The sequence below is a fragment of the Lutzomyia longipalpis genome, chromosome 3 (assembly GCF_024334085.1).
Source record: "Lutzomyia longipalpis isolate SR_M1_2022 chromosome 3, ASM2433408v1".
Lineage (NCBI taxonomy): Eukaryota > Metazoa > Arthropoda > Insecta > Diptera > Psychodidae > Lutzomyia > Lutzomyia longipalpis.
Window position 1 is genome coordinate 4,153,257 of NC_074709.1, and position 23,786 is coordinate 4,177,042.

Here is a 23,786-nt window from a genome sequence, read left to right on the forward strand (position 1 = left end):
TCGAAGAGGGGGTTGGTGATTGAGGCGCAAACACAGAACAATTCTTATGGGTCGGAGACCAGAAAAAAAGCAGTCCAAAAGTCCTTTTTTCCACACGGGGAGGGTAGTTAAAATAGGACGAAGAAGGAATTGTACAATTTCTTAATTCCCGTCGTTTCACGTTGTCTATGACTCTGCAGTAGAATGTTCTCAATTTTCAACAGCATTTTGTTGAACATAAACACAATAAACTCTGGTCCACTTGTTATCACTTTATCCATTTACTGTGAAATGTTTTCTTATTTTCCAAAGGTACAACACTGAAGTTGGCTGGATCACACCAATGGTTGTTACTTTTGCAAAACCCTTTTCTTTACTTGTTGCTCAATGAGTCCTACACGGACTAGAGGGACCTGTTGCCCGGAACTGATTCAATTGAATCTGCGTAAATGAGAATGAAAATCATTCAAAGGCTTTTTTTTCCTCCGTCGACACACCTGAGTTTTTCTTTTTGTCTTTTTGTATCAAAGAGTTTATTTTTCTCTTTTTTTTCCTCTTATAAAGTCCACATTAGCAAAAGTATTTTTTTCTTCACTCAAAAATTAAAGTTTCTTTCACAACACTGTTGATTTTTTTTCGCGTTTAAACTTATTGTAATTCAATTAAATTCCTTATCCACTTTCGTTGCACAAAATCTCAATTTTTTTCTTGCAGAAAATGTGAGAGTTTTGCGAATTTTTTGTGGGGCACAAATTAAACACCTCTTATGGGAGAGAGACAAAATGTAATATGTGTGTGTCTCAAGAGAAGCACGGCTCGTGTATCGTGTGGGGCTGAAATGAACTTCTTCGGGCGGATGTCCAATAACAACTGGCGAGAAATCACTTTCAGTCGTCACAAGTATCCAACAACTACCAGCTGAATTTTCATCGCGCAACAAGAGCCCAGAGCTTCAGTGCCGCGTCACATTCCATCAGGCGAATCGGTTTCTTCATTTAATTGATTTGTTTATTGAAATGTTATTGTAGAGGAGCCAAGCACCAACTAAAGTTTCCCGCGCCTTTTAATTTTCATACCGAAGGAGGACACTTGAACCTATACATATTTTCTTTTTCAATTTACAATCACAAAATATTCCCAAATTGTTGACGGAAAAATCCTACAAACCCCCTGATGCGACTAAGAAGAAAAAACATTCCTTCCAAACGAAGAATCCACACAAAGTCCTATTGCAGGGTTATAAGAAAGCAAAAAAAAACAATCCTATTGGCGCCCCGCGCCGAAGCCCGAGACGGAAGTGTTGCTCTCGCTACGCACCAAACTTAAATGATAGGAAAAAAGCGAATGCAATTAAATTATATATTGAAAAAATATATATAATATTCTTCATTCGTCACAATGTAAGAAAAAGCTTCCCTCTTGTTTGTCAAATAACAATAAATGCCGTAGGTATGTACCTAAATAGATAAATAAAATATATAATACAAAAGCACCCACCATCTGTATTCACAACATCATCAAGAGAAACAATTTGTCGTTGAGAGGGAGCGAGATGGAGGAAGTTATTTCCTCAAAAAGAACTTTTACACCACCAAGAAAAACTCTTTAATGAAATAAACGCAACCACAAAAAAAGCACACGCTAAGAGCTCCCAAAAAAAGCTTCATCTACACCATCACCCGTATTGTTGTATGTTAAAAACCAAAATGCCCATCGGGACACTCCTCTCACATGCCCAATCGTCAAGTTCTCCTTGTTAGTATCAATTAAAAAGACATTTTAATCTTCCTCAGTATCAGGCATTTTCGTTTGCTTGGAAAAGTTGTGTGCGCGCGAAATATTTTATTCGAAAATTTATCATCATTAATTTATACAAGTGGATGGCAATTGAATGCTATATGGTATTTCATTGTCATCGCATATTTTCCAGCGAGAGAGGGAGGAGCACAATATTAATATTGCCATTTGGATGTCAAACTTAATCAGAGGAAAACACATTTTATATGTAGTACAACACTATATGTGAGATTCTTGGTCATACGATGCGCATGCCATTGAAAGATGCTCCATTTGTCCTTCGCACATTCATCTTTTCTCGCGTGCGGGGAAAAATTTTGTGATAGCAGAAAGCCTTCGCAAAAGGAACTTTATTGCTGTACGAAATAAATATATTTTTCTTCATATGATTTTATGATTTTTTTTCATTTGATTGGTGTGTCAAAAGTAACTCGCGTTGACTCTTTTAGCAAAAAAAAAGAATTTTTTTATTGAAAATGATACGCAAACAGTATCTGATCAAAATAATATTCCTACCCGGCAAAAGCTCACAAAGTTATTGAAAAGAAAATATTGGGGAGCTTTAAATTTCCACTAATTCACGAATAATCAATTTACAAAGAAAATCCCATGCTTTTTTGGAGCAAAATATAATATACATCAATGTCTCATGATTAGATATGGAGGAGTTCAAATGATAATGCCATATCTCTGATATGATTTCCAGTGATAGAAAGAATGGCCTTCGTGGCATTTCTCTCAAGTTATTTTGCCAACGAAACTTGAGATAAGAACTAAGTGAGAATCTAGCTTCTACCTACATAAATAATTTTCCCCTTTCAGCCAATCACATTTCATAGAATTTTACTTAGGGGAACGTGGCCTAATTCGGGCCTCTTAAGGTCTTTTTCAGTCCCCTATTACTTGAAATTGATAAAACATAAAATGTAGAAAGTTATGGGAGTTAAAAGAACATTAAATAGGCTTTAAAATGGTACCACATTTAAGAATATTGCTTTTTATTTTATACCATTTTTTCTCATTCTGCGCGAACCTTTAGAGGTCCAAATTGGGCCACGTTCCCTAACATTAATTTCTGTAATACGGGGGACGGTCAAGTAATTTTAGAAACAGGAATAAAATGGTTAAAATGTGAGAATTTCAATTAATTTTTTTTTGAGAAGAAAAAATTATTTTCAATAGTGAAAATACTAAATTTGAATCAATATTTGGCCATTTAACGAGAATGCAAGAAAATTTAATATTTTTTGTTTCAAAATTGGTTCGTAAATTGCTCTTGAAAGTCCCAGAATTTCCAAAATTACTTGACTATCCCTTAATAAAAAGAATCACTTAATTTTGGCTCAGAAATTGAAAAAAAAGATAAGAACTTTTACAAACAAAATACTTTTTTATCGAACATTTTTTTTAAGATGGATAAAATAAGAGAAAAATTTGTTATTGTTCAGGATTGGGCAATTTTCGTTAATTTAAATTTAGCAATGTCGATCAACTGATCGACATTATTGCAGTTTGCCCCTCCTGAATGGCAATTTCACCAATGGCTGCCACTCTTGTCAAAACGCCCCACGTTACATGGCGTGTTAATAAATTTTTCTGAAATAAAGTGAAATAAGTTCTATTGCTCTACCCCACGTTGTAAAAAGTTTGATCCTCCTCACCGCCGGATTAATTGTGACTGTATTTACGGTATTTACAGGTGAGAGAGGCCGGAAAAAGGTGCCCATTGATGCTAATTTACTAATTATTTTCTCGTGGATATCACCCATAGGTGAGAGACCCGGCTGAAGTGCCCTTGTGAAGAATATTTATTAATTAATTCTCACGGATATCGCCCATAGGTAAATATCCCTAACAGTTATTATTAGATTTAAATGCATTTTTTAATAAATGAATTATTTGCTAAACACGATTCTTTTGAATTTTCTACAAATTTTTCTTACACTCCAATTTAACTAAAAAATAGCACTTGGGGCGAAAAAGTGAAAATTGATTTAGGTAAATTGGTGAAAATTTCGTCTCTTTCCATTATTGGGCCTAATTCAGCGACCAAGAAACCCTTGAAATCTTTGAATTTTGTACTGAGATTTCAAAGTTTCAAGCGAATTTCAAGGGTTTCTTAGTCGCTGAACAAGGCCCATTCTTATAAAAAAAAATTGTCATAATTGCCCATTCTGTTAACCTGCCAAAGGTAAGAAATACAATCTTCCCTTTCCCATAGATTTCCCTACTAATATTCCTACAAAGAGATGGAAGTCAGTTATCGAAGTAAAAATTCCAAAATTGATATTTATTCTGTCTGGTTATGGACTGATGTGGTTAGAAACTCTCATTAATTTTCTACGTTAGTTTTTCTCCAAGAAGCTCTAAAGTTTCAATCAACCCTGCATGTAGCTAATACATTATAATTATTAGCTCGTATTCATTAATTCTAACATTTTTTATATGGAAAATGATGAGGACGAAAATGAAAACAGGATTAAGGAAGAAACCATCTTACAACGAAGACAATAACTTTTTTAAAAGAGATTAGAGTTGTTCGTTCACAGTACAGATCTAATGAACTTCAATAACATAGCTCATCACTTGTCGTAGCATTTGTCGCATAAATCGCAAAATTTCACAAAAAAAGAAAACGTTTTATGCGATAAATGCTACGACAAGTAATATTTGACTTATATTATGATGGCTAAAAATTATCAAAAAAAATTCCGACTTCATTTAAATGATTTTTATTAAATTGTTTTTGCTACATTTCCCCAGATTATATCTTTTCTTAATGATTTAATAAGCAAAACAAACTCAAAGAGCTTCTCCCAGTCTTTTCTTTTCTGAAGGGTTAAATAATAATGATGAATTTTCACCCGAAAATTATAGGGTTTTATTTTCTTCTCAATCTGTTATTATCCCATTCCCCATGAATATGTTTTTCTGTGAATTCCAATTTATGGAGACATGCATTTTTACGGGTTACCACTGTGTTGTGTCTTAATTGCTTCAATTATTCCCAATTTGTAAGACGCTTTCGTGATGGGAATTAATTGGTTCATGGATGCACGAAAATTAATGAACATACTGAAATTTGTCTTTTTTCTCTAAGTGGTTGAGGCTGTATCAAATATGGATTTATGCTCAATTTTCTCACAAGGAAATTCTAATTTGGTTTTGCAAAAAAATGAGTTTTCGCCTCTTTGAGATGTATAATTTAATTAAATTCTTATATGGAATTTATGGTAAATTTATGTTATGGAGAACAGATGTTTTTTATGGCTTAATAAAATTCTTATGATAATTTAAAAATCTTTTATTGAGACATCAATCAATATCTTATAGTGTCAATTGATCTAGAAAATTTGTACAGAAATGCAGAAAATTGGTTGGCATTTATGTAAATTTCTGTTCCACTTTTTCACAGCACGTTCGGTGGGACCATCAGTCAATTCTGAACACTTCGTAATGATGATTTAGCTCCCTGACAGTGTGTAGTTGAACTATGCTCACAAGAGCCCCCCTTGGCGATTGTCTGTGGAAGAAAACCCGCCGGACGCGGCTGTGGACTAATGCCATGGCGCACATTATGCAAGGCTCTTGCAGTAGGTAGACGTCGTATCCTGTGCAGAGGTACGGTCCGTATTTGTCGAGATTCCCACAGCTTCCCCCATCGTAGGTGAGTCCTTTCAGCTCCTGGCGAACTGTTTCAGTGATTTGGGTCACGTCGTCACACTCCCAGGCGCCTCCACCCTGACTCCTGGCCACACTATCAATAGCCACCATGGGGGTATGAGCGAGGGGATGCCTCTGGACTTGAGACCACGCCACAGTGACGATCCCACCGTCCCTGGGATCAACAACTATCGCAGGATTGGGGTGCTTATCGCTCAACTTGAGACACATCTCCATGGTGGCGATATGGAAGTTTACTTGGTGATTAGAGAACATTTTGTTGCTGTAGAGCAACTCGAGATATTTATCAGGATGAAATTTACATGGCCAGTACTTGGATGCCATCTTAAATTGCCATCGTAGTATTGGTACGCATCTTGGCACACTTTCCCGCCTTATCTGTGTGAATTTCTCCAACAGTGTCTCACTTAATCCCTTCTGCCGCAGATAAACTCCTCCATCATTCATTTTGGGAAATTTTTCCACACTCCCCAGTAAAACATCTCGCCCTCGGATTCGCTTGAGATGCGCAAATTCCGGAATTGGCAGGGCTTTTGTGATTTCCTCCATGCACTTTGTGAGACTTTTCTTATCCTCAAGTGTCACCACAAAGGCTTCCACGAGCTCTGGTTCCCTCCTTAGGCCCTCTTCGAGGACACTCAAAACCACCCATTGGGGCCTCATCCTCTTTGCTTCTGTTCCTTCACTCATTTCCACCTCACCCACCGCTGTAAGAAAGAATTCTTTGTCACTCTGGCGTCAAATGACCTCGCACTGTGGAATGTTTGTTTTTTGGTCACTTCTTCGACACACCACCTCAATCGATGGCCAAACGGAGAAAAAAAATCCAACATGAAAGTATCTCGAAAACATTATTGATTTGCATTGATAGTGTGGTGTGGGCCACATGAATAAAATATTTTCATTATTTCTCTCAATGTGGTGTGATAGATTAATAAAATTGTTTGCATTCAAGTCTAATTTGATCAAAAACAAATTTATTGAACCAAAGTTATCAGTTAAAATGTATCTCAAACTGAAAAATCAAAATGGCCTCCTGCAAAACGTTCACAATGAAACACAAACTGTCTGAGAATTTTGTATTATCTAATAGATGTCGCTGATAACATTATTCTTTGTCTTCAAAGGAGATTCCTCAGGCTTATGGAGATTAAAAAAATCAATTTTATTGAAGCTTTCTTTTCTAAATATAAACCAACTCTGAAAAATGTTTTAAAAAAAACGATAATTTTTATTCATTCGTTGGATACGATTGGAATGCGTCACATGCAGAGAAAGATTAATATTTCTTTATCAATCCCACACCATCGGTGATGCAATAGCCCTCTTGAATTTCGTAAGACACTGCAAAGTGACGCCATAGATTAGGGATATAAATTCAGATAAGATTTTAACGTTTTTAGTGATTTTTTGAAGATTTATTTATTGGCTTTTTACAAAAATCAAAATCATCCTCATTTGCTTAATTTGGACTTAAATCCCCAATCTGTGAGAATGTTAAAATTTAAGTCTTTTCATCATCTGAAGTGTTGGAAATTTGGGTTTTATAAAATTGATTTTAAACGATTCAACTAACTACTCAAATTAATCATAAAGTTGTTGTTTTGTGCTACAAGTCGATAATTCATCTTAATGTTTTTTTTTCTTTTAAGTATAAGACGATGGTTTAAGCAACCAAAAATCCAACAAGTTTTACACCTCAAAAGCATAAGAACCAGAAATCTTTACTTCTTTTGACGGGGAAATTGATTAAATTGCATCAATAACATGTAGCTTGGTGCTGATAAAGAGACATTTAAAATAAAAACAAAAAAGCTCAGCTCTTTTATTTATTTAAATATTTTCTCCCCAAATTCTCTGATATGTTTTTTTTTGACTAAAAAGTTTCCTTCTTGCGCAATGAATGAAGCTTTTAACTTTATTATGCTTCAATGTAAGTAAATAAAATCCCGGATTTCTGTGAAAAAAGCATAAAAGCTGATTCCGCAGCAAAATTATCTGTATGTATGAATGTTTTGAAAGTGTCGTCAAATGGGGATTTGTTTATTGATAAAAAAAGATGTAAAATAAAGTCAATTATTTCTCAACACGTCAAAATGAAAAATGTTGCTTTTATCATCACGACTCTGTCAATGTATGTAGTATTTTTCAATTGCTATTCGCTGAATAGTCCAAGACATGGATAATTATTTCCAAGATTATTTCTTTGGAAAAAACTAGTTTATCCTATTCCAATTACGCCTAAGTTGCAGTTGATGCTAATTCATTGGGGGATTTAATTGTATTTATTGCATTTTTTATTATTATGCAGATTTATTTACATTCTTAATTTTTTTTGTTAATATAATATTCAAATGTTATTCCAAAGATCAAAAAGACAATTTATTTTATGTAATATACTATTGTTCAATGTTGAATGTCTTTTCGATGCTTTTCAGAAGCATTATTTGCTGCAAAAAAGCTTCTTTCTCCCTTAAACTTTCGAGCTTTTGAAAAGTCTAAAGAAAACTTCTTTATGCTAATGCTTCTTTAAGAATTTGAGGAATTTTTAGAAGTTTCTTCTACAGATTCATAGGGCCAGATAAAACATGCAATAAAATAGAGAAAAAAAATTCTTCTTGTGACCTTCTTTCTCTTCGGTCACCCTGTAAACGCGAGGCATTCCTAAAGTCCATCTCGTTGGTGCGTTTTTAGCTGTGATTCTTTCTTAAAAGAAGCACAGCTTCTGTGTACACTCTAAAATGCAAAGTCGTCAGATCGGGCTCAAACTTGGGATAAGCACGAATTAGGGTCCCCACATTCCAAAAAACGTATGCGCCAAAAATCTTTCCGGCCGTCCGTCCGGCCGTCCGTCCGTCCGTCCGGCCGGAATATAACGCAATATTGCAAGAGAACGGTAATAGATAGAAACTTGCGGTCAACGGCAAAGTTCATATATCAGGTGGAAGACATCCGATTATGAAATCAAATCCAACCCCCCACCCCCGCGTCCGCCATTTTGAATAACCTCAAAATTTTGTTTTCGCTATATCTCAGTCACTATTATAGCTAGAGGTCTGAAATTTTGATATGTTGTAGGGGCCATCAAGACCTTTCCAACGATACCTCATTTTCGAAAATCGGCCAAGCCGTTTAGCCAATATGGCCGCCACAATTTTTCATCGAAAATCGGCCATAACTCGAGAACGGCTTGACCGATTTTGATCAACTCGGGCTCAAATGAAAGATATTAATGAGCCCTACAACTGCTCGGAACATTGCAAGTTCAAAAAATGACCGCAAGTGGCGCTAAAATCGAAAACAAAATTTTCGATGAGTTTTCGATGAATATCTCGAGCACCGCTTTATAGAATTGCTTCAAATTTTGATATGTTATAGTTGACTATAGTATCTATCACCATGCCAAAAATGAAGAAAATCTATGTAGCCGTTCCGGAGATATCGCGTTTTAAAGTTTACATGTCATATCTTGAGTTGCATAAGTCCAACGCCCCGCGAAGCGGGGCGTTTTATATACACATATAAAATAAAATAAAATATATATATATAAATGCATAGATATATACATTATATATATACATATAAAAATGCAAAGATAAATATATATAAACTGCAAAGATAAAAATTAAATATAGCATGGATGGAACAGTATAAAGCGAAAGAACGGTAAGTAAAACTTACGGGCTGTGATTCTTTCTTTGTCAGTGAAATGTGAAATTGACGGAAAATTAAGGATGGGCAAATTTTGAGGAAGGCTTTCTCGCGTATCGAATCACAGCCAACGCCCACGATTAAGGCTTCTCACAAATTATCTGCGCGTTGGCTGTGATTCGGTGCGCGAGAAAGCCTTCCTCAAAATTTGCCCATCCTTAATTTTCCGTCAATTTCACATTTCACTGACAAAGAAAGAATCACAGCCCGTAAGTTTTACTTACCGTTCTTTCGCTTTATACTGTTCCATCCATGCTATATTTAATTTTTATCTTTGCAGTTTATATATATTTATCTTTGCATTTTTATATGTATATTTTTTCTTCAAACGTTTCTCGAGATCGTGAATGAAAATTACACCATTACAGAAGATTAATAATAGAAAAAAAGGTGACATAGGAGAGAAACCCGTTGCATATTCATTAATATTGAAAGAAATAAAATAAAATAAAAAACCAGTGTGACATGCTGTATGAATAAATCAACTAATTATGTTAAACAAGTTACAATTTTAAATGTATATTTGAGCATTTTTCCACGTTATTCCACACTCGGGCTCTTTTTTTTTCGATGGTGTGCACGATGAAGAAATGTTATTGGAGTGCGCCTTTATTTCTTTGGGGATTTTCACTATTTTCCATCGTCGCATTTTAATACACAAAATCCATTTCACAATGAGCGTGAGGGCAGAAATGGGTACAAACTATATGGGGTGATAGTGCAACAGTTTTGGAAACATGTTTGTGTCATCAAATAATCTCTCAAAATGTAATTTACAAAAATAAAAATATAAAATAATCAACACTGAGGGCAAAACCTACATTACATACATATTGTCTGTCTCATTGCCTCCTCTATATACATATTGTTGTGTACATAATTCTCATTGTGATTATATACATAATATTTTCTGATGGTGCTGTGAGGAAAACAAAAATGCGATGAGAATGACCCAAAAAATATCTAATTAATTTGATTTTGATGAACCCATTTGAATGTTCCACGAGTTATATACATATGTGTTGATTTTAGGAGGTTTTGCTCTTCACTACGACCTCTAAGCTATGATGTGGCAGAGCTTTTTTTCTTCACGCAGTTGTGCACAATATATGGAAATATTTTTTATCCTGCTGTGCGGGAAATTGCTTTTGTGACACCATGAAAATTTTCAGTATTTAGTAAAGCAAAATTGGACTTATTTCAATTGAAAATAAAATTGCTAAAAATTGAAAAATTAATCCACAAGAGTCATTTAAAAGTCTATCTGTCTTTTAGAAAATTTGTAGGTAGTTAACAAAGAATAAAGGAAGGTGTATGTAATACTTGTTGAGCAGAATATTCTACAACACAGTGCTGGAAATAATAGATCATTGAAAAATTGTTTGAAAAAGAGAAGACTTTTGTGCCATTAAAAATGTATTTAATTACATATTCATGATAATTTTAAAGAAAAAGGTAAACAAAAAAGAAAAACTTGATTTTTTATTTGAAAAGTTTTAAAAATTGACTCAAAAATCCACAAAAATCGTTCATAAAAATCTTTGAGCTTTCTTATAACTTTTGCACTATTTCTTAGTTTATAATTTTACTGATCTTACCTAGAAAATAAAGAATATTTTTCCGCATAAAATTGTTTGGAGTTCTTATTGCTTAATTTTTCTAACTCTTTAAGGGTCCAGAAATGTAGATTCAATAAAGCTATTTTGATTAAAAATTAGCGTAAAAGATGACTAAAAATAGAGGAAGTGCGGAGAGTTTTCTTCCATGGGAAACTAATAAAACAGATTTTTATTAGAAGATTTCATCTCAATCTGAGGCTTTATCAAGGGCTGAAGAGGAAAAAAAAAAAGGAAAACTTTTGAATGATCTTTAAAAGACTATAGAAAGGACCATTTTCGAGAAGTTTAAAAATCAATTCTCAGCTTTATGATATTCTTAAAAGAATATCTCTTTTAGAATCTTTCTTAAGCAGAATTTATTCGATATTTGAAATAAATTTTTCTTTGATACTTAAAAGCAAAAAAAAAAATGCTTCATCAATTCCAGATTAATGTTAAAAATTGTTAAAAATATTAGATTTCTTTCTGTAAAAATAGATTCCCTAAGATTCTAAGAAAAACTTAAAGTTATGCAGAGCTTTTCTGGAAAGTATCAGAAAAAGGATTAGAAATTTTAGAAACATTTAAAGGAGTTTATTCATTTTGAGGCTTCCTAAAAAAATATTCCTTTAAATACCAAAATATTTTGAAAATTAATAGTAAAATCGTCAGTTTACCAGTTTTGTCCGTTTTGATCATTAATAAATACTGCAATTAGAAACTATAATTAAACGCAGTCATTTTATGGATTTATGAGAGTTGAAAGATAATTAATGGGCGTTGAGGAAAGATTTATGCAACGCACATGACTCAAAGATGGATTTATTTGATTTGAGAAGCATCTCATGATGAGCTTTTAATAATCTATCCTATTGGAGATTTTTAGTTGATGCAGAAAACGAGATAAATTGAGAAAAGAAATGTTGGTTTGTAGAAAATTAAGAGACAACTTGTTTTAGTTTTCTTAAGACCTAGCCTATGCTTCTAGCCTCCTAATCAAGCAATCACATTCATACCAACCAGCGCCATCAACGGAGAATCAATGAAGGAGCAAATCTATTGCGAATACTTTACTATGCATAATTCCTACACAATGCTTTTCCCTTCGCTTTTCTCAAAATCCATTTAAGAAATACTTTCTTTAAGGTTTCTATTATGATATCACTTTGACCCTATTATGGAAGAAGCTTTTTGCAAAATCCCTTCGGGGCTTTTTTTTCTCGCAAATTCAGGTGGATTTTTGTCAAATGGAAATGTATTCGAAAGTTAGTCACCTTGGAGAAATATTGATAAGTTTGGGGGACAAACATCAAGACAGAGAATGGCAACGAATAAAAAAAATTATGGAAATGTGATGAATCTCAATGGGAGTCCAAAATGCCCTGCAAGGTGGAAGTACTTCCGGTGTCTGACAAAAACACCACACAGCATTAATCTTGATCTCAATCTCAGTTGCTGGACAAAAGTCCGGCTTGCAGAGAGATTTTTTGTGTGTGTGATAACGTGGAAAGTGGGTGGGGCCTCATGGGGCAGTGGCATAGCACTTGGGCAGCAGCCACAGCCCAGAGAAAGTCCGAAAGTCCCTTTGGAAAGCGCTGCCCAGAGAAATGCTTCCGGGCTGTGACGTGTGTGCGATACATTGAATTTCCCTCCAAATATGGCGAGGTGCGAGAACACAGCCCAGGGACCAATTGGATGTGGAGGAGAACTCATGAAGAGTGCTCCACACACAGCGATAGGAGCCACAGCGTCAGTTTTATCAGCTGCGGGAAAAGAATTCCAACACACCAAATTTACACACGAGATATAAAAACATGACGTTGGAGGTGTTCAAGGCCTCGCGGCGTGCAATTTTTTTTTGCCCAATAACTCTTCTCACAAATAAAATGACATCCCAGGCAATCCCCCGCTTAGCACACCAAGGACAGCGATCTCATCATTCCTGAACCCCACGGCATGATGATTCTTCCCGGGATCTTCATCCGTGGCATCCTGATGGGCACAGCAATGGTGTAGGAATATCAGGGAGGGGATCAACGATGTTGGATTGGCCAGAGATTGGTCTGGTTATTACGGAAATTACGTCTCACGACGAAGATTATTACGTGATAGTAAATTGATCAGCGGCAGGAGGAGGGCTTGGCGATTGGGCATTTTTCTCGGCGGATCTCACGTGAAATGCCATGGAGATGGTGGAATGTGACTCGCAAGAGGTAACTGAAGCACCTGGCAGTTCACTTACCTCGATTTTGTGGTGGGATTAAGTAGTTTTGCCTCTTATTTTCTTCAACACAAAAATTTTTACACAAGAACTTTTGACATTTCTCACACGCTGGCATTCCACCTACACGCGACAATGGCAGCTATTGCAATCAACTGAGAAAGTGATTTCCCAAGAGATTCGGCTTGAATGTTCAATGAGAAATTTTAGAAGACTACGTATTTTTGTTAAAACTATTAAATTGTGCTCTGAGAAAGTTTGTTGACACAAGGAATTTTAATTTTAGCTGTAACTACAACAAAAAGTCTTTCTACATCGCCGCCCTCCATTTTGAAAGTCAAAGAAAATGTGTTTTTTTCGTTTCTTTATATTTTTCTGCTCTACTACTCTTCTACATAACCTAGAAATCTTAAGATAAAATATGTTATTAACACTTGGAGGTCTTTACTGGTACTTGCTACCAATTTGAACCTTAAAATCGTCACAAAATAAAATCGATTGGACTTATCTCGATGAATTTAACATCTATGTGTAGGGAATTTTAATTACTTTACGATAGCAGAAAGAAAATCTCGAGAAAAATCTTTTCTTTGGAAGATAATTGAGGTCAAAGTCAGAATCCAACGTGGAAAATCGAATTGGTACTAATTACCAGTCAAAATCCCATACATTTTAACCATAGTTTTGCGGTTATTTTTCCCTATATTTCTCGAATAAAGAACTCTTGTTCACTTTTCCTCGGTGAAAAACATTAATGTGGACTAATTTTATAGCCGGAAGTGTCTAAAAAGTTACTTTAAGAATCAAAGTTTGTGATGATTTAGGCGCAATAATAATTTATGCAAAATTGTAGCTAAAAAGTCGTTTGAATTGGCAATTTTGCATAGATTCCACGCAATTTTTTTTCAGTGACGATTTTCTCAATAAAATATTTAGTAATTAGGTGCAGGAATGCTTGAAGGAGATTAAGAATTAGTGAAAGTTTCGATCATCGTTCACTAAACTGATTAATAATTAATTATTGAGCATATTTTATCAGCTGGTACTTATTACCAATTTGATCCTCCGCGTTGTGCCAAATCTTGGGTCCTCCAAGTGTTAAAATTATCCTCTGAATTGCATGTAATGAATATTTTATCCGACCGTCATCTTGAAAAATCATACAATTTTTTTTTAAATTCACTGATAAATTAAATTGCAACGCACATTTAAAGACAATAAAATGAATCACAATGTGGCTTCCTTACGAATCTGCATTTGTCGTGGAATTTTTTTGGCAAATTGCTTCGGCGCAGGCCTCATTCTCGTCCCGGCCGCGTAAAGAAATGCGTAAAAAATGCGTTTTCAGCGTGGAAAACCTGTAGAAAATTACCGGTAGAAGCCGGCAAAGCGAAAAAATGGGCTTCATAGCGGAAAATTGTGAATTTTTTGGCAGAAAATTGAAAAAACACAAAAAATTCAAAAATTTCCGTTAAAAAAAGTTTCGAATGAATTTTGATACAATTTAATTAATAATTAAAAATTCATATTACAAAAATCCTGGGAAAACGTGAAGTTAAAACAAAACTTCCTGAAGAAAAACGAAGGTATTTAATCTGAATCCTCATCTGTGGCACACCTCTTGGATTCCTCGAGTTTTAGCTTAGCAATGAGTTGATTAGCAGGATTAAACATGCCATTGGTTTGATTGCCACAGACGTAGCATCTTGAGGTCTTCTTGTAGTGCGCCAGGGCGCATTTTTCGCAAAAGTAGTGCTTACATCTGTGGAAGAAAAAAAAACATTTTTAGGGAATTCTGAGAGATTTCTTTGGCAAATGAGAGAATTTACTTTGTAACGATGGGATCTGTGAAGCTTTCCCGGCAGATGATGCATTTAAATGGAAGCTCCTCTTCGTCAGAATGAATCTCATACTTTGAATCATCCTCATCTCCGGAGTCATTCCTCTTGCTGCTGCCCTCCATCTCCAACTGCCAGCCGTGTTTGTAGTCACTACGATCATGGAGGAATTTGCAGCTGTCGCCAAAGCCACAGAAGCCCGTCTCCTTGTAATCCTTGCAGATGTCCGGCTGGTAGTCCCACCTCACGGTGGATCTGAGATGCGATGGAGCCCTAATGGGACCCTTTCGAACCATCCCTGAGCTTGCATTCCCCATGGCTGTGTCCTTTTTCTTGTAGAACTGTGTGTAGTTGTTGATTCCTCGGTAGATTTTGTCATCTGCCTTCCCACGAAGCTCATCATTGATCTCCTGGCTCTTCTCGAAGATTGCCTGTGCATCCCGATCCTTTTCCGTGTCCATTTCATACGTAGCCGTTGCACCCTGATCCGTGGGACCCAATGGCATGGCACTCCGGTTAGATTTGTAGCTCACCAAGGTGGATTCTTCATCTTCCTCCGAACTGGATGCTGCCTTCTCCTGCGTTGTACGTTTGACTTTCGTTGAGGATGTTTTGTGGATGTTGGGATTGATTTTGGCTGTACGTGCATTCCCCCTGACAACTGCTGACTCCTGATCACTTTCCGAACCTAAAAACAGTGAAAATAATTAAGTTTTTAAACGATTTTCCTCGATTTTCATTCACTTTGTGGAAACTCACCAGAACTCGAGGAAGATTGTTTCCTCTTTCTTGCTCCTTTATTTTTCACATTTAACTTCTTGAAGGATACTTCTGAGGACATTTTGATGTTGATTTTGGGAGACAAATATGCAGAAAAGCAAAGAAAATTGAGGAAATTCAAGAAAACTTTGATGCCTTTCAATCAAAACAATCGGGAGCGACAACTAGCGGGAATTTATTGAAACTTACCCGAGAGCTGTCAAAATCAGGTGATATTTTTATTTACAAACAAAGTAGTTTAATTTTCAACACGTGCCTTATAATATTAAGCGTTTCCCTCGCAAATTATGGCTGTAAAAGACACAGAACTCAAAGCCAGCTTCAGCAATTATCTTAGCTGGCGCGATAACTACCAAACCTTCCCAAAAGTATCAAGGCCAACGGTTACTGGAACATTCAGTGTCGATAGGAATCGAGAATACGTGGATTCCAATGAACAGATGAATTACCTGCTCTATCCGGGTGAGAGTGTCCACTGGGACCTTAATCTTGGCTATGACACCTACGAGACGAAGCCCGAGAGTGCAAAGTTCGAGAAAATCGATAACATCCTCAAATTTATCATGACGAATTGGACGAAAGTTGCATTACCGCCGAATCATCCGGAGATAAAGAAAAGATGTCTAACTCCGGAGATTATTTGTTTTCGTGGGTGTCTGAGACTCCTCATGTGTACTCCGTATGAAGCAACTGAGAGAAATGACGGATGGATAATTAATGTCTCAAAGTTTAAAGGAACAATTTACATGTGTGAAGAGGACTCTCCGGAAAGGGCAGCTAAGAGGCTGAATGAGACCGAGGACATGAAGAGATGGACATATTATGGGTTCAAATTCGAACAGTACATCCTGACCAAGGAGCACAATAAGCCCAATGACATAACACAACCTGTAATAGAATCAGAGGAATTTTACGCAGTGTTTCAATCATCCTTCGCCAATCATCAACTTCTGTACTCTGCGGAAACTGATGGAGTTTATTCCAATAAGCCTTTGCCGAAAGACGCCGATCTCTCAAAGATTCCCGTTGAATTTGTTGAGGTGAAGACAATGAAGCGTCAGGATACTCCACACCAAGAGAGGAATTTTCGAAGGAACAAGCTAATGAATATTTGGAGCCAATCATTCCTCTGTGGCATTGAGAAGGTCTTCATTGGCGAGAGAGATTTCCAAGGAGTCGTGCACAGGATCAAAAGGATGCAAGTGAGCCAAATGCCTGAAATTGGAAAGAATGAGTGGAATGCGGCAATTTGCATGAACTTTTGCATAAAATTTCTGGACATGCTGAAAGTTCTCCTGAAGAATGTGGATGATCCCGACACGGTGTACAGATTCACATTTAATCCTCGAGTTAGTGGACGTATTCAATATGAAGTATTCCCACAGAAGACTGAATATTCTTTCCTACAGCCATGGTTTGTGGAGTTTGTCAACAATCAAACCGCCTAACTAAACTCTCTTCTAATGAGCTTATTATTTTATTAATTTTTATACTAAAGAGATTTTTTTAAAAACTTTTTTAAGGGCATAAAAGAGAATTAAAAGTCCTTGAAAGATTTAAAGGAAAACGTTGAAATAAACCAAATAATCAAAATAATGAAAGTGCCATAAATATCCAAAGAAAAGAATTTATATTGAAATAAGATGTTGAATTTAATGAATTTATTATGTACAAGTGCGATAAACGATGAGAGAAATAAAAACTTTTTCTTAAATGTAAAAAGATGATTTTTTATTCATTTCGCATTAGGGTTTGTATAATTGATTTTATTTGAAAACGTTTGTGTGGTTGGTTCTGCGTGAATGTGTGGCAGAAACGCCGTTGAAGGCGTTTTGTAGAGTTTTTGAATTTTATGCAACCGAAACAAGTGCTTAATCAACAGGACCTCTAACCAGGGAAGAAGAATCCCTTGAACAAAGCTCATCATCCCTTCGCCGTATTCCATTGTGATAGAAAATCCAAGAAATACGTCCTTCCATCCAATACTCCTGCTTTCTGCATTGCTATTCACATGATCATTGCGATAAATCACAGGACCCTGCTGAGCTTGGGGTGCCTCAGGTGGGCTGATGGTCCTCACGGAAGGTTGTATTGTTTGCCATATAAACTGTCTAGCAGGACCTTAAAGTTTGACCATTAGCCACGAACTATTGCTAGTTCACGCCCAGGGGGAACCGGATTATAAAATCACATGTGCAGGTTGTTAAATATCTCCCCCGAAGGAAGGTTATGATGTGAAGGCTCTTGAGGATCCTCTTTCTGTGATCTGAATATTTTCTGCATACGTTTAGGAGGTGGTTTGTTGATGAATCAGAGGTATATGTGGATGTGTATTTTTGAAAGTAAATCCGCTAAGCGGGATTTCAACGAGATTCTGGTCTTGTTTATTTGAGAAAGTGAATTTCTGCAAAAAAGCTATAAGAAAATTAAAACGAAAAACTGACGCTTTCAATTGAAAATATTGTATTTATTGTCAACTGACACCTAGCGGAAAAGTTCGAAAACTTCAACCGACTTCAACGGGGTATGTTGAAATCAGCTGATTTTTGTTTACAAAATATTTACAGTGTGTCGTGTTTGCAGGAGTTTCTATGTCCCTAGTAAATTATGGCAATAAAGGACACAGAACTCAGAGCTAACTTCCGCAATTACCTCAATCGGCGCGATGGCTTTCGGGATTTCCCAAAAATATCAAGGCCAAAGGTGACAGGAACATTCAGTATCGATAGGAATCGCAAGTACAAGGACTCCCTGGAACAAATGAACTACTTCTTCTATCCGGGTGAGAGAGTTCACTGGGACCTGAATGTTGGCTATGAGATTTTCGAAGGAAAGCCTGAAAGTGCAAAATTGGAGAAAATTGATCACATTCTTGAGTTTATCATGACGAATTGGACGAAAGTTGCATTACCGCCGAATCATCCTGAGAGGAAGAAGAGATGTCTCAATCCGGAGATTATTTGTTTTCGTGGGTGTCTGAGACTCCTCATGTGTACTCCGTATGAAGCAACTGATAGAAATGACGGATGGATAATTAATGTCTCAAAGTACAAAGGAACAATTTACCTGTGTGCAGAGGATTCTCCGGAAAAGAAAGCAAGGGTGCTCAATGAGACCGAGGACATGAAGAGATGGGCATATTATGGCTACAAATTTGAACAGTACATCCTGACCAAGGAGCCCAATAAGCCCAATGACATGACACAGCCTGTAATACAATCGGAGGAATTTGCCGTGGCGTTTCAATCATCCTTTGCCAACCATAAACTTCTATACATTGCTGAAACTGATGGAATTATCTCCGACAAACCTTTGCCACAGGATGCAGACCTTTCAAAGATTCCCATTGAATTTGTTGAGGTGAAGACAATCAAACGCCAGGAGAATCGACATCAAGAGCGAAATTTTCGAAAGTACAGGCTAATGAATATTTGGAGCCAATCATTCCTGTGCGGTATTGAGAATGTCTTCATTGGCGAGAGGGATCCTCAGGGTATTGTGAACAGGATTAATAGGATGCAAGTCAGCAGTATGCCCAGAATTGCGAGGGATGAATGGTGTGCGGCAATTTGCATGAACTTTTGCATAAAATTCCTGGACATGTTGAAAGTTCTCCTAAAGAATGTAGATGATCCCGACACGGTGTACAGGTTTAGCTTTAATCCACGAGTTAGTGGACGTATTCAATATGAAGTATTCCCACGGAAGACTGAATATTCTTTCCTACAGCCATGGTTTGTGGATTTTGTCAATAAACATCAATCTGCCCCAAAAAAGTAAAAATTTTCCTTTAACGACCTTATTTTTAAATCAAACGGCTAAAGAAACTTTAAGGGTTTAAAGGGAAAAATTGAAATGAGAGGAGGAATTCCTAAAGTGTTCTTAAGGTTCCTTAAAAAAAATAAAAAGTTTTAATGAAAAAATTAAAATTCTTAAGTTTTCTTGAGCAAAACTTAAGATTTCTTAAATAAATCGAGCTAATTGATTATTTTTTTATGATTATTACGAATTTCGATGATCCAAGGTGATCAGATAAAAATCATCAGAAAATATTCATTTACCCCGATTCAGCCTGACTGATGAAATCTTAAGTTTCTCTTAAGGAAACTTAAAAATAATAAATTTTTATTAGGAATTCTTAAGTTTTTTTTAAAAGAATCTTGAAATCTTATGAAAACTTTAGGGATTCTTAAGAAAAATTTAAAAATCTTCAGAAAACTTTAAGAATCTTAAGGAAAGTTAAGACATTTTTATGAAAACTTAAGTCTGTCTGACTAGTGAATTTCATCGCCAGTCTTCGTCATTGGGGCTTTTTTTTTTTTTAAACCAGGAGTTTAAAAAAAAACTTAATTCTTCTTCCAGAGCTTTTCTCAATAGCTGTAATTTCTATTTAAAATAGTCCGAATTGATCAGCTAATCAAACCTCTTATTTTTTTGGTTTCATCAACAGATTCTTATTATATTTGTATTTAATTTTTTTTGTTTTATTATCATGGAAACATTTTAATAATAATAATAAAAACTGTAGGCGTGGGAGGAATGAATAAAAATTAAACAAAATGTACATAAATGGTCATTGGGTGTGAGGATGTATCGATAATTTTTTTTCCCAATAATAAGCCATATTTTGGAAAGTGAGCACACAGGATATAAAATTTGGTTGTGCTCCTATCCCACCAACAAATCGAGCAATTCATGGTGGTGGGTTTTTGATGCAATTTCCGATTGGTTTTAGCGTCACACTCCAATTATTTCGATAAGCAATCTCCATTTGCAGAATTTAAAATTAAATCACCCGCCTATATACTTTTTGTGGTGTCCCGCAAAAAAAAGGATAAAGAGATCAATTTCAGGCTTGAATATCTTTCAATTTTTAAATGAAGAGTTTTCATTCATTTTTTTTCCAATAAATATTCTAGGTGTGTATTTGGAGTGAAAATTGTCATGTTCCACCGCGAAGAAAAGTTTTCTGGAGCTTGCTGAAAATGGGCAAAGTGGGATAATTTGGTGGAAAAAATATCGTGCGGTGGATGAAGAGAGAACGTGCGTGACTTTTCAAGGTTTTGCGGTTGAATTCATTCATGTTGTATCATACTTTCATGGAAATTCATCCTCCACTTCAATGCTTTTTGTCCTCTAAAACATGAAGATTTCACATTCAACTCTGATGCAGCACGTAGGTATCTGTTGGTCTCTTTAAATACAATTTTAAGGAAATAAATAATTTCTAATTCTCTTTCTTCTTAAAGAGATGCTTTAAAATTTTAAATAAAACGTTCAATATAATCTCTATGAATCATTTTGATAATTACCAAAGAGGGAGGAAAAACTAAGAGATACAAGAAAATTCAAATAGTCCAAAGAGGATGCACTTGAGAGTACTTTCCGTCACGCAAAACTCCCCTCTGGGACAGCCCTAAATCGTGCTTTGCGGGAGGAAAAAGTCGAATAAACTTCCTCTTGAGACACAACTTGCAGACACCCATCATCATCATCATTAACCATCGTGTCCAACTAGTGGTTCAAGAGCGGAAGAATTCATCCTTGTTATCCTTTTTTTCCCTCATAAAACTTAATTCTACAATTTAATGTTTTGGAAGCATCTTCGGTTGGTTTTGAGAAAGCTTCAGATGCGACCAAATGTGTACGAGGCACGAAAAAAGCTCTCTAAAAATTAATCAATTAAAAACATTAAAGAATTTTTTTCTCGAAACTAATATAAGAAGCTGACACAGGGTCGTAGTCAGAAATTTATTTTAGGGGGTAAAAAAGAAATTTATTTTCTTTTGATTGAAAAAAAAATGAAACGGGTTAAGAGATTGCTGAACAATATTAACGGCTGTTGCATTTGAATTAGCAATTTTTGACAATTGGATTGTGCAATTCTAACGATTGACGTTCCTTTTTCTTTTTAATTTAAGTTTTCTTTTCCAACGTTTGACATTATTTGTTAGTGATGGATATTCTTTCTTTAAGATAATCGTTTAACTTTTGCTATGTTTTCTTTATTAGATGTTCTTTCTTCAAATTGAATTGATTGATTTTTTTTCAAGATTAGACGTTTATTCTAACGATTGTAATTTTTTTTCTTCTTCTATTTTTTAAGATTGTCAGGACCGGATGTCGACGCTTATTTTAACGTCAATCTTTCCTTTTCTAACTTAGCTATTTCTTTCTTAATTTGACATTTCTTTCCTTACGTTTGATGTTCGTTTTTTCAAGATTTGACATTTGTACGAATCCCTGATTTTTTCCAACGTTGACGTTTCTTTTGTTACTTGCGTAAATGTATATTTTCTAACATTTGACATTTCTAATATTTGTTTGTCTTTCCTAAGAGAATTGACACCCAAACATCCTCTTTAAATACACCTCTGAACTGTTATAATTATTATTTTTTAAATACTTTTTTGTACTTTCTGAAGAAGAAAATCTGTGCTTTGAGCTTTTTTATTTCATGTCAAAAGTTCTTTGAGTAATTTAGAAGACCCATCAGCGAATGTTTTAGCTAATTTTTGAGTCCTCATCAGTAGTAGTTGTTTAATGATGTTAATTTTCGTAATGCTTAATAAATTAGGACTTTTTCCAAAATAAAATTCGACCTGTCTGCATATCAAAGCTCATTAACTCATTTCGTTTTATTCAACATCCCTGTCTAATGTTGACTAATTGAATTAATCTCTTCACCATTATGGGATCTTCTTCACTTCAGCTCCCCCGTGCAGCTGGAGGGTTGTAATCCAAATTTTGTATGGCTTTTCTTGTCTTCACGACGCGCGTAATTGCAAAAGGGCGAGGAAATTCAATTAGGACGATGTGTGGAGATATGAACCCGAGATTGGAGGAAATAAGGCAATGTCCATGGGGAATTTCCCCGTGGTGTTTTGGTAGCTCTCTACAACATGATGACACTGACCCGATAAGGAAAGGCGGGTATATAGCACACAGAGAGCCCCAGAATCGCAGATAATCCCCCTTGATGTTGTGTCAGTGTGAAGGAGCTTCACATTTCAAAATTCAGCCCCGCACTCGTAATGGTATGGGAAGTGCCAAGGAAATTCACTGGAGAATCTCAAAAGGATTTTTTTTCATGACTTTGGAGTGTCTTTTGGGGGGGGGGGGGGGTTAGGCGAGGGGGGTGGAGCGAGAGACATTTTATCGTATCGCACTTTGGGAGGAAAAAAAAGTGCTGGTGAATGTCACCACAGGGATTCCCCACAGGGATGGTATGGATCGTAAAATGCGAGTGAGGTGCGCCCTTCAAAATTCCATTCCAATGTGGAACAGTAAAATTTATCACGAAGAAAATGTATGGGGCGCAAAAAAAGCTCAAGGTAGGTACGAGGTGATTTTATGACGGTTTCAATGCACTGACTTTCTTATCATTTATCATATGGTTTCGGCGATGGGATTTCCCCTTGAATATCCGTTCCGAAGATTAAATTTGAGGTGATACGATCCCCATGGGAGCTTTTTAGTCATCTTTTTTTTTACTTCACGTGCATGCCATGGCATGAAGAGAGAGAGAGAGAGAGCCTTTGGGGTGGGATGAGAGAAGAATGGAAAAAAACTTCATCCGGCATTTAAAGTTCTGCAAAGTGCTGCCAATGTAATTTAATATGCACGCATTCATGAATTAATAAAGCAAACATGTGGTACACGATGAAAATCAATATTATCCACCCGTATAAATTTATTTCCCCAAAAATTCAACATAATCCACCTTTTCATTCACTTGCAACGATGAGTATTTGCAAGAGAGAATTACTTTTGGCATAGTAGGAGTTAATTAAATTTTGTAGGTAAATTTTATTTCATCAATTCGCAATAAAATTTCACATTTCACTGAAAATTTACTAGTGGGGTGGTTTTCACGTAAAATATATAGTTTTGCTACATAATACATATATAATGTGATATGTATGTGAGTTGTCATGGGGAAAGGGGTTTTGTCGTTTCGCATATTTATGAGAAAAACCTCCAAAAGACAAGTCTTGCATGAAGAAAATTTACAGCTTATTCTAATGCAAATTCACGGATGATGGAAAGTTCTTTTATTGCATGCCCGGAAAGTGATTTCACTTGAATTCTTTTCTGCACAAAACGTGACATGACTCCTCTCCTGAAATCACAAAAATGTGCTTTATTGCCTCTCGCAGACTCTCCTCGTCGGTAATT

At 35.8% G+C, this 23,786-nt stretch overlaps 5 protein-coding genes across 5 annotated transcripts; 2 read left to right on the forward strand and 3 right to left on the reverse strand.

The window, feature by feature from the left end:
- Positions 1-107: 107 nt before the first annotated feature.
- LOC129793731 (uncharacterized) lies at positions 108-260 on the reverse strand. The gene has a single exon (XM_055833975.1). It carries the CDS (start codon positions 258-260, stop codon positions 108-110), a length of 153 nt encoding a protein of 50 aa, XP_055689950.1.
- Positions 261-5,208: 4,948 nt separating this feature from the next.
- LOC129794307 (probable inactive tRNA-specific adenosine deaminase-like protein 3) lies at positions 5,209-6,150 on the reverse strand. Its single transcript, XM_055835100.1, has one exon. It carries the CDS (start codon positions 6,148-6,150, stop codon positions 5,209-5,211), a length of 942 nt encoding a protein of 313 aa, XP_055691075.1.
- An 8,328-nt stretch (positions 6,151-14,478) lies between these two features.
- Positions 14,479-15,762, reverse strand: LOC129793733 (E3 ubiquitin-protein ligase RNF113A). The gene is made up of 3 exons (XM_055833977.1): positions 15,588-15,762; positions 14,820-15,516; positions 14,479-14,752 (listed from the first exon to the last, which is right to left on the reverse strand). The coding sequence occupies exons 1-3, from the start codon at positions 15,667-15,669 to the stop codon at positions 14,581-14,583; spliced, it is 951 nt and encodes a 316-aa protein (XP_055689952.1). The 5' UTR covers positions 15,670-15,762; the 3' UTR covers positions 14,479-14,580.
- A 33-nt stretch (positions 15,763-15,795) lies between these two features.
- LOC129793732 (decapping nuclease DXO homolog) lies at positions 15,796-17,330 on the forward strand. Its single transcript, XM_055833976.1, has one exon. It carries the CDS (start codon positions 15,896-15,898, stop codon positions 17,054-17,056), a length of 1,161 nt encoding a protein of 386 aa, XP_055689951.1. The 5' UTR covers positions 15,796-15,895; the 3' UTR covers positions 17,057-17,330.
- Positions 17,331-18,136: 806 nt separating this feature from the next.
- Positions 18,137-20,168, forward strand: LOC129793734 (decapping and exoribonuclease protein-like). Its single transcript, XM_055833978.1, has one exon. The coding sequence runs from the start codon at positions 18,216-18,218 to the stop codon at positions 19,386-19,388; it is 1,173 nt and encodes a 390-aa protein (XP_055689953.1). The 5' UTR covers positions 18,137-18,215; the 3' UTR covers positions 19,389-20,168.
- Positions 20,169-23,786: the final 3,618 nt, after the last annotated feature.